Here is a 14,494-nt window from a genome sequence, read left to right as displayed (position 1 = left end):
ATAACAGACAAATGTAGAAGGGATACCTTTCTTTTCGAGCCAGGTTTCGAACTTAATGTAGTCTTTCTTCGTGTGTCCTTTCTTTTTACAGAAAAAAAATGTAGAATCCTTCGTTATAACCCGCTCGGCTGGCACAGGTCCCTTCCCCTTTGCATCATACTTTCTCTTCTTTCCATGAACTGTCAGGTTCACTTTCTCATATTCCTCCATCAACAGTCTCTCCTCCTCTTGGACACACAAGGTCGTCAATTCATTGATGGAACATTTATCTTTATGTGTGTTGTAGGATATCGTAAATGGACCGTATTGATGAGGTAAAGTGCACAAAATATAATAGACAAGAGAGGACTCAGACATGGTCACCTATAAGCTTCTCAGTTGCGACGCAATGTCTCGCATGCGCATTATGTGCTCGATGGTCTTTATGAGCATCATAGAACGACGGTTAGATCTCTCCCACCGCTCATAAAGATCAACATCATCTGGCTCGTTGGTTTCAGTAATACCCGGCGGCTTGTCTTCACGAATAGCATAATCAATGTTCATCCAACCTAAATGAAGGAGAATCATCTCCTTCCAAATTTTGTAATTATCACTAGTCAATTCGGGAATATCACACTTAATATCAAAGAAATCCATAGGATTAAACGCGCAAAATTAAATATACATGTTCATCAATAAATAAGACAAATAAATTACATGTTCTACCAATGTAAACATGTTAAGACATAAATCTAAAAACATAAGACTTGCATGTGAGCTAAAGTTTTACTCAATTATATTCAAACAAAAATTTTACGGTAAAACTATCAAATTACGTATCTTTTCTTAATTTCTGTGGGTAGATTAAGAAATACAATTCAATATTTTATCATAATTATTCATATAAATATAATAAGACTCTTATGGATAGATTTCATCACATTGTACACGATAATTACAATTGATGTCTATTAATGTGATTTCAAATAAATTATAAATAAATTTTTAATTAATCGAGAATACTGTGGTTGTTCCCCAATTAATTAAAAATTAAAATATCACAAACATCATAAACACATAATCTAAAATACACAAAATAAACATATACATAATAAAATAAAATTAATACCAGCATGATGCTTCAATTAAGAATATAATGTAGATATTTTCGTAAAATAATAATAATAATAATAATAATAATAATAATAATTCCGCACGCCTCATAATAATAATAATAATAATAATAATAATAATAATAATAATAATAATAATAATAATGATGATGATGATGATGATGATGATGATGATGATGATGATGATGATGATGATGGTAAACAACGCACAACATAATGGATTATTAACATCATGGATTAATAATATTCACATTCACACGGAGAGCAGAATTATTATTATTATCACATTCACACGAACAATTGTTTGCGCAGCCAAAGTCTAATCCACAATCAGTCTGATGCAATTATCAATAAACGCAAGTACAATCTCAATTCAAGGTGTTTCAATTTAGATTGAATAATAAAAATTTCGAATTTGAATAGTTGTATGATATGATATAAACAGGTGTTAGATGTATATTTTGAATATAAAATTGATTTTTAGTATAATATAAAAAATAAAAAATAAGTATTTAATTTGATGTTTTTGAAAGAAAAAAATGGGATGAATAGTAGATTTAAAATTCAATCCCCCAAACAAACACACCCGAACGTGTTAACGGAAACATACAACTAAACATTAAATCAATTGATTCAAATACTCTTCCGTCCACAAACTAATGTCCTATTTTTCTATTTGGGACGTCTAATAACTATTGTTCATATTTCCTTTTTTAAACACAAATTTTACTTTTTTATCCTTTATTTATTTATCACTTTTAATCTCTACCTTATCATAAAGAATAAATTTGTCAATTCATACCAAAAAGATAATTACCTAAAAGATCGTGCAAATATACTTTAGAACAATTATAATTGGACGGAGGGAGTATTTTGCAGAGCTTAATTTCGTAAAAGAATTTTTTTTTTAATTGAAAATTTCTCAAAAATCAGAATGAAAATTTTTTCAAACCCAGGATCGAATTTTAATTAAGAAAATATGGCAAGAAGAAAATTCAAAGCAAGGCCGAGGCAGAATCGCTCTAATACCAAATGTTAGAAATAATTATTAAATCAAATATGTTAGTGGAAGCGAATACGAAAATTAAACAAGCCTCTAGTCATTCCTAAAATTAAATATATCGTTCAGATCTTAAAAGTAATTAATAGGTTGGAACCCTATGAAATGTTGCCAAACTTGGGAACCCTAAAAAGATGTTACCAAACCCTTGCTCCCAAATAGCAATGGTGTATTCTAATTTTTTAAGAGTAAGTTTAGTAATTCGTATGTGAGAGTATTTATAATTAAAAAGAAAAACCGTCCATCGCGATTATTTTAGTAAGTTTAGTAAATCGTATGTGAGAGTATTTATAATTAAAAAGAAAAATCGTCCATCGCAATTTTTTTGTCACTTCTCACGTATATTTCAATATGATGAACTTAATGGAAGAAAAATGTTGGTACAATTTATGGTTAGTTTAATTAGATAAGATAATCCAAAATAATCAAATTAATATATATCGGATTAAATTTCAAAATTAAATATGATTAATTAATTAATTAATTAAACTAACAGAATAGTTTAAACGGATTAAATCCTTCAATCTTAGCTCGATCCGTTTATTACAGTGTCGGATTCGTGTTGACCTGTATACATAATTGAGTCAAAATTCTTAATTCAAATCCGATTATTTTTTGTTCGATTTTTGTGTTATATTAATTTTTATTTGTTCTAGTGTAATATGCACAATGAATCACGATAAATTATTTAAAATTGTGTGTAGGTTAAATATCAAATTAGAATTATTGTATATATAATAAATATATTAATTAATATTAATAAATTATAATCGGATTGTAGGGTGTCAGATTCGAGTTGAAAGTCTCAATTATAACTCGATCCATTTATTATCGTGTCGAGTGCATGTCAATTCAGATATATAATCGAATTGAAATTATTGACTAATCCAATTATTTCGTATGGAATTCATATTGAATTATCGTATCATGTCAGTTTTTGTCACTCTTATAGAAATACTAAAATATAAAAAATACCAAAATTATATATCATTGTCGTATCAAATAAATTTAATATAGTATCAGGCCTTATCAAATTTTCATTGTTTTCAATACAATATTTATATGACGTACACAATATTTCAATATTTCGTTTTTCCCACCCTTCACAACCCAAACAATATTGTGTGTATGTTTAAATGACTTTACCATATTTATATTATTTATAAAAAAAATAAAAAATATCATAAAAAATACTCAATTTTAATTTATTATATTATATTAAAAATAAATTTAAAATTTAAAATCGTCACATCAACTCATATTTATATAATATTAAACAATTATTTAAATTTAAATTTATATTTTACTACTTTATCTGTCCAATAAGAAAAGTATCATTTTCTATTTTTCTTTATTCTAAAACAAGGATGTAGTTTCATAATTTAATAATTGTACTACTTATCTAATATAATAAATATCTTTACAATTTATAATATATTATACAATACTATTATTATTTTTATATTACACAATATTAATATAATATTTTTTATTTTTTTTATTACAAACTAATATAATATTAATATTCTAAAATCTACGTATTAAAAATAAATCATATTTTTTTTCAGAACGAAAATAATACTCATCCCATAACAAATATCTATTTTTTTTATTTTAATCCGTCTCATTACAAATTATCGATTTTTTATTTTTTTTTAGTAATTGTACTATCTATCTAATTTTACAAATACTCTTACAACTTACAATATATTACACAAATATCATAACTTTTATATCACACAGTACTAATAAAGTTATTTTAGTCATTTCTATTTTATTCTTACTATATCCTAATATAATATTAATATTTTTAAAATTTCGTGTAAAAAACAAATGAATACATAATTATGGGAGGAGGGAGTATTCAAAATTGAAATCCAAAATCTAAAACAAACACACAAGATTCGAGAGAGAATATTCGTTTCTTGGGAAGATAACAGTGATATACCATCCCATGTCTTGCATACCATGCCTTCATTATTTATCACGTGCCTTCACGTGACAGCAAACTATGTCCTAATTAATTAATTTATTTAATGATTGATGAGATTTTCATACCCATATATATATACACACAATAATTTTCTAGCAGAATTATTGCATAGAGATATCCTCAAAATTAAAATTGCAAGAAAAAATAGAATATATAATGGACAGTAATAATAATAATAATGATCTGATTTCAATAGGAAAAGCCATAGGTGTTTTGGGAGCTTTGATGTTGTCATGGAAGATTGTGAAGCACATGAGGAGCTTATTGCTGCATTTTGACAAGGAACCTCTCACTGTTCTTGTCACAGGGGCTGCAGGCATGTCTATATATATATATATATATATATAATTCATCATTTTACTTTTTTTCTTTTTTTTTTTTTTTTTTTCGGATACCTATTTTATTTATTAAATTTGTTAAAATTATTTTGTTTGATTGTGGTTTGAAATTAATTTTAAATAAAATGTTGATTTAGTTTTTAATTTAAATAGTATTTTGACGTAATGATTTATAAAAAAATAATAATAATATATTTTTATTAAAAATTATATTGAATAAATAGTATTTATTTGAATTTAAAATAGTAAAAAAAAAATCCTTATATATAGATATATTTTAATATGTTTTGAAATTTTAAAATTTTGCAAAATAAAATAGAATGAAATCTAGACATTCGAAGTGATATAAATAGATCTTTTATATAATATTTTGTTTAGAATATATAAAAATTATTGATAAAAATTGTTAAATAAATATTAATAGTACTAAAAAGTTTATGTAATATATTAATTAATAAGGGAGCGTGTTGGTTAACTCCCGTATATAGATAAATTAATTATACATATTCCTACGAGCTTAAATTTTTAAGTAAGACGATCCTCTAACAGTCATAGATGTAATAACTTGTATGAATATATAAAAATATTTTTATGAGAATTATATGTTTGTATAATTAAAAAAAAATGATTAAAAGATAACAAAGTCAGAATTTCTCAAAAATTTATAGAAGTAAACACAACTTAATAAGAAAAAGATAAAATTGATAATAAAATACTCCTTCCATCGAGAGTAAACTTTTCATTTTACTATTTTAGTTTGTACAAATCAAAACTTCTCATTTCTATTTTGTTTATAAAAATAATTCTCAACTAAATACCAAAATACCTTTATTTTTTTACTTTTCATATTACTTTTACTTTAATATCAAGGTAAAATAGACATTATATTATTTTATTTCACTATATATCTATACAATATTGATTTACTTTAATCTACGTGTAAAAGTCAAATGAAAAGCTTACTGGTGGACAAATAGAGTATAAGATTAAAATACATCTCTTGATTGACTTGAGGTTTATGGTTTATTTTGAATATATAGGTCAAATAGGATATTCCATCATTCCGATGATAGCAAGAGGAGAAATGCTTGGATTCGACCAACCTGTCGTCATCCACATGCTTGATATCGAGCCCGCCTCCGAGGCTCTCAATGCTCTCAAGATGGAACTCATCGATTCTGCTTTTCCTCTTCTTACAAGTAAAATTTTATGCGCATACGCGAAATTTTGATTATGTGTATAGAATCATATTTTTAGCGTAAACTTATAACACATTGTTGCGATATGTTTTTACCATGAGATAGCTAAGAGTTATTAGAAAATTAAATGGCGTGAAAGTGAATGATCCATTGGTAGCTAGTTAAACACAAAAATTACAATTTGAAATAAAATTTGAAATCAACTTGTTGATTGTTCAAAATTTGAAGATGAAACTGTAATGATGGTTAGTGATTAACTAGGGATACGCTGGTAGAAAAATATAACGATGTATATTTAGTTGTGCTTTGATATTTCGACTTTTTGGTTGTTTAAAAAATAATAAAAATTTTAATCGAAGATATAAACTTTGTTCATCCAAATAATTTTTTTGTTGATATGATTTTTTATGTATATATATAATATTATACTCTCTCCTAAAAAGTAAAAATTCAATATAAAATATTATATTTTATATTAATCAGACAATTTTCTTACCTCACATAAAATATAATTTAAATTTTAAAACACTAAAGAAAAGACATCCATATTTTATATATAGTATTTTTTTTTAAAAAAAATACTTTTTAAACGAAATATCACTAATGTTAAATATGCGTTCATTGTATTTACTTTATGTTTTTTATGAACGTGTTTTTACGATAGATATAAAAATTAATATTGGTAATATAAAAAAAATTAATAATTATTGACTTTTTGTGAGTTGATAGAGTATATATATTATATTAATGTATATATATTGTAATTTGAGTAACATTCATATAAAAAAAAAAAAAAAAATATTCGTGCAATCCAAAAAGATAAAATATTTTTTTTATGTTAATGTTAATATTTATTGTAAGAAAAGAATGAAATAGATTCACTAATTTATATGATATATATTCGACTAAAAAAAGAATACATGTGTCTGTATATATTGTGAGATTATAGAAAATTAAATGAATCATTTTAGATAATTAATTTTTATTCAAAAAACATAACAAAGATAAAATATGTTGTACTAATTATTTTTGTTAAAAATATTAGGATATACTTATTATATGTTTTGAATTTAAAATTTCTTTTTATTTATATATTAGGTACGAGAAAGTCTAATCGTTAATTGATATAAAAAATAATATTTTATTTTACATTTTTACTTGTATTTTTAATTGATAAAGTATATATAATATATTGTTTTAACATATGTATACATTGTATTTTTATAATATTTATAGATAAATATGTCAAAAAAACATAAAAAAAAAACACAAAAGGAGTCGCAAACCAAACACACACAAATTCAAATGAAAAAAACTTCTTCTCTTTTCTTTTTTTAAAAATATCCTTTTGAAAATATATTCATTCTACCATTATTAATAAATCCGACATTTTTTCTCCCGACAAGCTTAATAGAATGATCAAACTTAAGCAAAAAGTTAAATAAGACATTTTTTTTTTTTTTTTTGTGTGTGGATATAAAACGTTGACATAGGAAGAAACTAACAAGATAAAATTGATTAAGATAAAAAAAATAGTAAAAAAAAAAAAGATAAACAATATCAACCATTATTTTTAACTAAAAAGTATATAATTATGCAAAAAAGAACGAAGAAAAATATATTACACAAACTAATCATATTGTTATGGTCATTAGGCATTGTGGCTACGACGGATGTTGCCGAAGCTTGTAGTGGTGTAGATATCGCGATTATGTTGGGAGGATTCCCCCGAAAGGAAGGGATGGAGAGGAAGGACGTCATGTCGAAGAATGTTGCTATTTTTAAGAATCAAGCATCGGCTCTAGAGAAGTATGCTTCCTCGGACTGTAAAGTAAGACTTTGTTTATATACATATTTTTTTATAAATTTTTTTAGTATTCTCTCTATTCATTACTAAATTTTTCGTTTTTTATTTTAGTTTGTTCAAATTAAAAATTTTGATTTTTTTTTTTTTTAGAAAAAATAGCTATCAACTAAATATCAAAATACTTTACTTTTTACTTTTTACTTTTTACATTACTTTTCAAAGGTAAAATGGATATTACATTACTTTATTACATTGCATATCTATAAAATACTAATTTACCTTAATCCGCGTGAAAAATCAAACAAAAATTTTACCACCAGACATAGGGAATATTATTTATCAATAATATATTTTTTTTTTAAAAAAAATATTCTGTGAAATACTTATTTTTTCTCACCATATATCTTATTAAATATCCAACTTTTTATTATTCCCAAAATTTTCTAAAACTTCAAGTTTTCGTATCTAAATGAAGCCTAAGTTTCTATGTACGCCAATGTTTATGTTTCAGTTAACTTATCCATTCTTGTTTTCTACGCAAATTTTTATCTAATTACGAGAATTCAATGGAGACCTTGATATAGTAAATTCGGTTTGGCAAGTTATGAGCATCCATGTCCAATTGTAGGTCTTGGTGGTTGCCAATCCGGCCAACACCAATGCCCTAATTTTGAAAGAGTTTGCTCCTTCGATTCCAGAGAAGAATATCACTTGCCTCACGCGGCTCGATCATAATAGAGCCTTAGGACAAATATCCGAGAGGCTAAATGTTCATGTAAGTGATGTTAAGAACGTAATCGTATGGGGGAACCATTCCTCGACTCAATATCCTGACGTGAATCATGCAACGGTCAAAACGTGCAATGGCCCAAAACCCGTAAGAGAACTTATTGGGGATGACAAATGGTGAGTATTTTTAACTCATATTTTAAATTATACGAGAGAATTATGCTTTTATTTTGTAAATTATAGAAGTATAATATATTTTACTTTTTATATTTTTATACTCCCTCCGTCCCACATAATTTGTCCATATTTTCTATTTTCGTCTATTCCACATAATTTGTCCTTTTTTTTTTGAAAAATGATTATATACTTTAATTATATTTAAAATTTTAAGTTTTATAATTTTTTTAATCTTATTTAAACTATTTTAGTTATTTTAATCTTAATCTATAACTATTTTTACTATACAATAATTATTTTTACTAATACAATTTTTAATTACTTACTAATTATACTTTACCTAAATTCATGTATATACAGTAACACGCTCATATTAAACGGAGGAAGTAGTATTTTAAAATTCTAAAAGAAAAAATTCTTTAAATTTTATTTTATCGCATCACAAGAAAATGTTATCATTCGATCCATATAAATATATATTAGGTTAAATACGGAATTCATAACGACCGTGCAACAAAGGGGTGCGGCAATAATCAAAGCAAGGAAGCTCTCGAGTGCATTATCGGCCGCAAGCGCCGCATGTGACCATATGCGCGATTGGATCCTCGGAACACCAAAGGTTCGTAAATCTCTCTCTCTCTCTCTCTATATAAACTTATATACGTGGGTGTTTTTTGTTCAAGAATTTTAACCAAATTTTACTATTTATTAATATTTTTTTAAAAAACATCAAATTAAATATCTAATTTTATTTTTTTATATTATACTAAAAAATTAATTTTATATTTAAAATATCACAATACCTATATATATTATGAATGACATTGTGTGTTTAATTAGGGAAGTTGGGTGTCAATGGGAGTGTGTTCTGATGGATCATATGGGATTCAACCTGGCCTCATTTACTCATTTCCAGTTACATGCGACAAGGGAACATGGTCCATTGTGCAAGGTTAATAATTTAACTTCTGTTTACATATATATATATATATATATATATATTTACAATTTTGATATAATTTATCAATAATAATTTTTTTTAAATAAAAAAAGAAAGAAAATCATATCATATGCATAAATTTCAATTAAAATGTCACATTCAATATATATATTTAGAATCGTATTAAATAATTGATTTTTTTATTGTACTAAAAAATTTTCAAATATCTAAAATTTTCAAAATGCATATCTAAACCGAGCTTCATTTATATGTACTCTTCTTAATTTAAACTCATTTATTTAATTAGACATTAATTAAATCGAATAGGGCTGAAGATTGACGAGTTTTCCAGAGAAAAAATGGATGCAAGTGCCTCGGAGTTGAAGGACGAAAAAGCCCTTGCTTATTCGTGCCTTCATTAGAAACAGATAATTGGAGCTGAGAGTTCTCCGCTCCAAAAAAAAATAATAATAAGGGTCGAGGATCCGAACACATGTTTACGTAATTTTATATCAATATTAATTAACTTATCAAAATAATAAATTATAATTGTGTTTGTTTCCGTTTTCTCCAATTCTCAATAACCATTTTCACTCATAGTTCAAAAAATATATATATACATATATGTTACAAAAAATTGGCATGGAATCACTATTAGACAAACTCAAGCCAATTTTACAGGAACAAACCAAGCAAATTAAATATAATCTAAAAAAAGCATTTTAATATTATGCAAATAAAGAAGAACTAGCTATAATATTGTACTAAAGCCCAATAAGTAATGGGCCAGTCCATTTTTAAGCTTAATTATTGGATTTTGCAATAATTATATTAATATCAAATACCCTCTCCATTTGATAACTTTTCTTAATTTTATTTAGGATTATTTTAGTAAATTTATTTACTTAAATATATCTAACAAATATAAATTAATTTAATTAAATTTTTAACATCTTACGCATAAAATTCAGTCAAAACACTTTTATTTATATATCTTTTCGATAAATAAGTACTTTTATCTAAAATTATTACTCTCTATTTTTTTAATAAAAATATTTTAAGTTAATTATAAATAAATATATACTCCTACATTTTTTTAATTTATTTGTATTATATAGAGTTATTATTTATAAAATAATATTCATATTGTATACTTCATCATATCTATTTTAAAGGTCATTTGGAGTTTTGTATTAGATTAAAAAAATAATAGTAGTATTTTATTGATTTTGACATTTTTGTCATTTAACTTTACGTATAAAGTAATTGTATGTTTGTAATTTAAGTAAAAGCTAAGAGTATTTTAGTATTATTGTCCGATATTTTTTTATAAAATTTAAAAGGGATATTTTGAAGTGGGACGGACAAAAAATGGTAAAAATGATACTTTGAAATGAGACAGAGAGTGTATATTTTATTGACATATAATGCTAAAAATAGAGTAAAAATCATTTTTGATCTCATTCAATATCATAATTATCATTTTTGGTCTCATTGAAATCTTTTATCAATTTTGATCTCACTCAATGATTTTTAATGAAACCAAAATTGATAATTATGACATTGAATGAGACCAAAATAATTTTTACTCCTAAAAATATGTAAACACATTCTAAAAGTTTTTTACTCATAAATATTAATTCATGTTGGCCCTGAAAAATGATTAACTCAAGCACAAACACAAAAATTTCTTAGCACAGACTGGTTGTTCGTTGGACGATCGAACTGCGAGTGAACATACTGATGATGAAGAACAATAAATACACAACGAAATGATAACCTAGTTCGACTGCACTAGCCTACATCGGGGGTTCCAACCTAGTGGAAACTCACTATAGAAGCACAGGATGTGTGGATACAATCGAGCTACACATTCAAGAATTCTATCTACTCATTTCTTGATGATTTTCCGTACTCAACTTGTCCCGCTAACTCCCCACCTTCAATATTTGATTTTTCTCACTTCATTCTCTACTAGAAACTCCATAATGTTCCCTTAACAATATAATTTGCCCAACTATCAAATTAGTTGGTTACAACAAATTTAGATTCTCTCTAATGACGCTTCATCAATCTGTTACATGTCTCGATTTTGGGTTCACAATCATCACAAATAGACTTATGGGGCAATAACAATGTGAGTCTTAATAAACTTTAGGTTCAGATCGTATAGGCCCAATTTTTTGCTGCAGCCTATTCAATGTCTAGATAGCTCTCAAACATCAACCAAAATCCAATAAATAAAAACTAATAACTGACAAATCATATTATTAAAATAACAACAATAACATTTATATAAAAATAATAAAATAATATTATAATACACAATATATATAATATTCATCAGTTTTTTAAATAAGTATTCATTTACTTTTTACGTATTGAATTTTTTTATATTAATATTATATTCATGGTTAAACTGTTTTTTTAGTCCCGTAACTGGAACTCCTTATCATTTTAGTCCCGTAAGTGGAGCCTGTCGCAAACTAGTCCCATAAGTGGAAAATTTTCTTTGTTTTAGTCCTCCGGCGCCGGAGATGCTCGCGTGGCTCGCCAGAAGCCATGTGTCCACCATGTGTCCCGCCAGGTCAGCGACACTTGGCGGACACGTGGATTTTATTTTATTTTTTTCATTTTTTTTAATTTTTTTAATTTTTTTTTCATTTTTTTTAATTGGACGAAATAAATAAAATTAAAAAAATAAAAAATAATAAAAAATAAAATCCACGTGTCCGCCAGGTGTTGCTGACCTGGCGGACACGTGGCCTCCGGCGAGCCACGCGGGCGTCTCCGGCGCTGGAGGACCAAAACAATGAAAAATTTTCACTTATGGGACTAGTTTGCGACATGTTCCACTTACGGAACTAAAATGATAAAAAGGAGATAAAAAAAAATGTATTGGTGTTGGTATAATAAAAATGTAATAATATTTGTATAAAATATTATATAAATATAAATGTATTTTCAATATTAAGTATAATGACGTAAAAAATAAATAAATAGAGATAGTATATATTTTATTCACTCACACAATATAAGCAATTTAAAACAAAATATTATTTTTTATATTATCCATTTAATTTTTTATATTAATATAAAATATATATTCATCCAAAAAATTCCCTTCGTTTTACAATAACGTGCCCAATTTATCTTTCCCTATTATTGTTGTAACCATCAATTATTGCCCCTTAAACTATTGTCTTTCCACATTTCATATTATTATTATTATTATTATTATTATTATTATTATTATTATTATGTAAATGTTGTTTTATTTTTATTGCTAAAATTTTGAATTTCTAATGTATTTAGTTAGTGATTTTGAGTTTGTTTGCACGATATTCTTTTTTACACAATTGTTAATATATTTATTTTCGTCCGGCTCTAAGAGTCTAATTTACTTTTTGCGTATTGATCTTTAAATATTAATTATTATATGAAAACGTAATACAAATTAAGAAAAAATAAGGACAAAAATATTTTTATCAGTGTTTTATAATGCTATTACAATGATATTTGTGCAAAAAATTATACAAATATAATAATACTATTTTTAATGTTAAGTACAATGACGCAAAAGATAAATAAAACCGACGGATGAAATATATTTTATCTTTTTAAAAAAATTAAATTTTTTAATAAAAAACATTGTTTTTTATATAATCAAAACAATCCTCTATATTTTATAATAAAAAAATAAATAAAAAAAATAAACAAACAAATTCTTGTTTATTTATTTATTATTTTTAATAGTAGTGGTTACCTAATATTATATAAAATATATATTTTTTAAAAAGTAAAATTTTCTCTCGTTCATCTACTAACAAACTCATATACACTCTTGTTTATCATTTTTTGTCAGTCTTAAAATAATAGTTTTATTTTCATAAATAACCATATCACTATAAATTACTATTACTTTTTTATTATTATTACACAATTATCACTACTTTTTACACTAATACACTCACAAGGGCAAAAAAGTCTTTTACCCGGACTTTTTATCCACTACCGATATAATATCAATATTCTATAAATTCCGTGCCGAACACAACCCAAACTATAATTTTGGGAAGAAGAAAGTAGTATTTTCTTTAAATAAAAAATAATCTTATTCATCTTACATTATTTTTTACAAAAATTTACTATTTTGTTTTACAAAATATTATATCAAAATATTGTTTAATTAAAATTTTAAATAAATACATAATTTCAAATCAAAATTAAACGAACAAATATCATCTTTGGTAAATAAAGTACTACTATTAGTTATCAAGACATCATTTTGGTAGAAATGACTCATTATATTAGTAAAAGTTCTTGAATTTGGATTTTGAAAATAAATAAATATATATTGTAACTATTTTTCTTTTGTATTTAAAAGGAAGGATATTTTTATTACTCGCTCTGTCATATAAAATACTCATTTTTTTTTATTTATATGTCATAAATCGATATATTTATTTTTTAAAGTAAAAAATCATACTTCCTCCGTCATATAAATTTATTTAATAATTTTTTATTTTTTATTATAAAAGGCGAAAAATATACATTATATTAAAATTTATATCCAAATCAAATAAATATATTTTACATGATCGGGGAAGTATTATTTTACATTAATATATTTAAAATTGATTCATTGTACAAAATTATAAACATAAATAGTTAACAAAGCAATAGGCAAACAGACAACAATATTTAGTTGATAATAGTTTTTGAATTTTTTAATTTTGTTTAAGTTATAAATTACATGCTCCCAAAATCCTAGGTAATTTGGCAACAGAGTTTTAGGTATTATGTACTTAGTAAACAATAAAAAAGTGTATTAGTAAATATAATTATAAATTAAAATTAAAATTAAAATGACTAAATAGTTTAAATAAAATTATAAATTATGAATTTTAAAATATGATTAAAGTATACAATTATATTTTCAAAAAAAAAGAACAAATTATGTAAGATAAACCGAAATAGTAAGAGTAGACAAATTATGTGGATGGAGAGAATATAATACTTCCTCGGTCTTATACTAGTTGATATATTAATTTTTAATAAATTTATTAATTTTAAATATATTTAACAAATATATATATTTAATTAAATTTTTTACTACATGTTTTTACTATTCAA

General features: G+C 24.6%; 1 protein-coding gene across 1 annotated transcript; it reads left to right on the top strand.

Annotated features, from left to right (window-relative positions):
- Window positions 1–4,259: 4,259 nt before the first annotated feature.
- On the top strand, window positions 4,260–9,901 carry LOC127250221 (malate dehydrogenase, cytoplasmic-like). The gene is made up of 7 exons (XM_051273382.1): window positions 4,260–4,484; window positions 5,547–5,705; window positions 7,361–7,536; window positions 8,141–8,418; window positions 8,902–9,037; window positions 9,259–9,370; window positions 9,686–9,901. Exons 1-7 carry the CDS (start codon window positions 4,325–4,327, stop codon window positions 9,778–9,780), a joined length of 1,116 nt encoding a protein of 371 aa, XP_051129339.1. The 5' UTR covers window positions 4,260–4,324; the 3' UTR covers window positions 9,781–9,901.
- Window positions 9,902–14,494: the final 4,593 nt, after the last annotated feature.

This window comes from Andrographis paniculata, unplaced genomic scaffold (assembly GCF_009805555.1).
Source record: "Andrographis paniculata isolate CXL003 unplaced genomic scaffold, ASM980555v1 Contig37END, whole genome shotgun sequence".
Classification (NCBI taxonomy): Eukaryota; Viridiplantae; Streptophyta; class Magnoliopsida; order Lamiales; family Acanthaceae; genus Andrographis; species Andrographis paniculata.
This window is presented reverse-complemented; position numbering and strand designations above follow the sequence as displayed.

Excerpts from the sequence above, each read along its gene's own strand:
- LOC127250221 (XM_051273382.1), top strand. The coding sequence starts at position 4,325 with ATGGACAGTAATAATAATAATAATGATCTGATTTCAATAGGAAAAGCC. Across the intron at positions 7,537-8,140 it reads ATGCTTCCTCGGACTGTAAA|GTCTTGGTGGTTGCCAATCC; the intron begins GTAAGACTTTGT and ends GTCCAATTGTAG. Across the intron at positions 8,419-8,901 it reads CTTATTGGGGATGACAAATG|GTTAAATACGGAATTCATAA; the intron begins GTGAGTATTTTT and ends AATATATATTAG.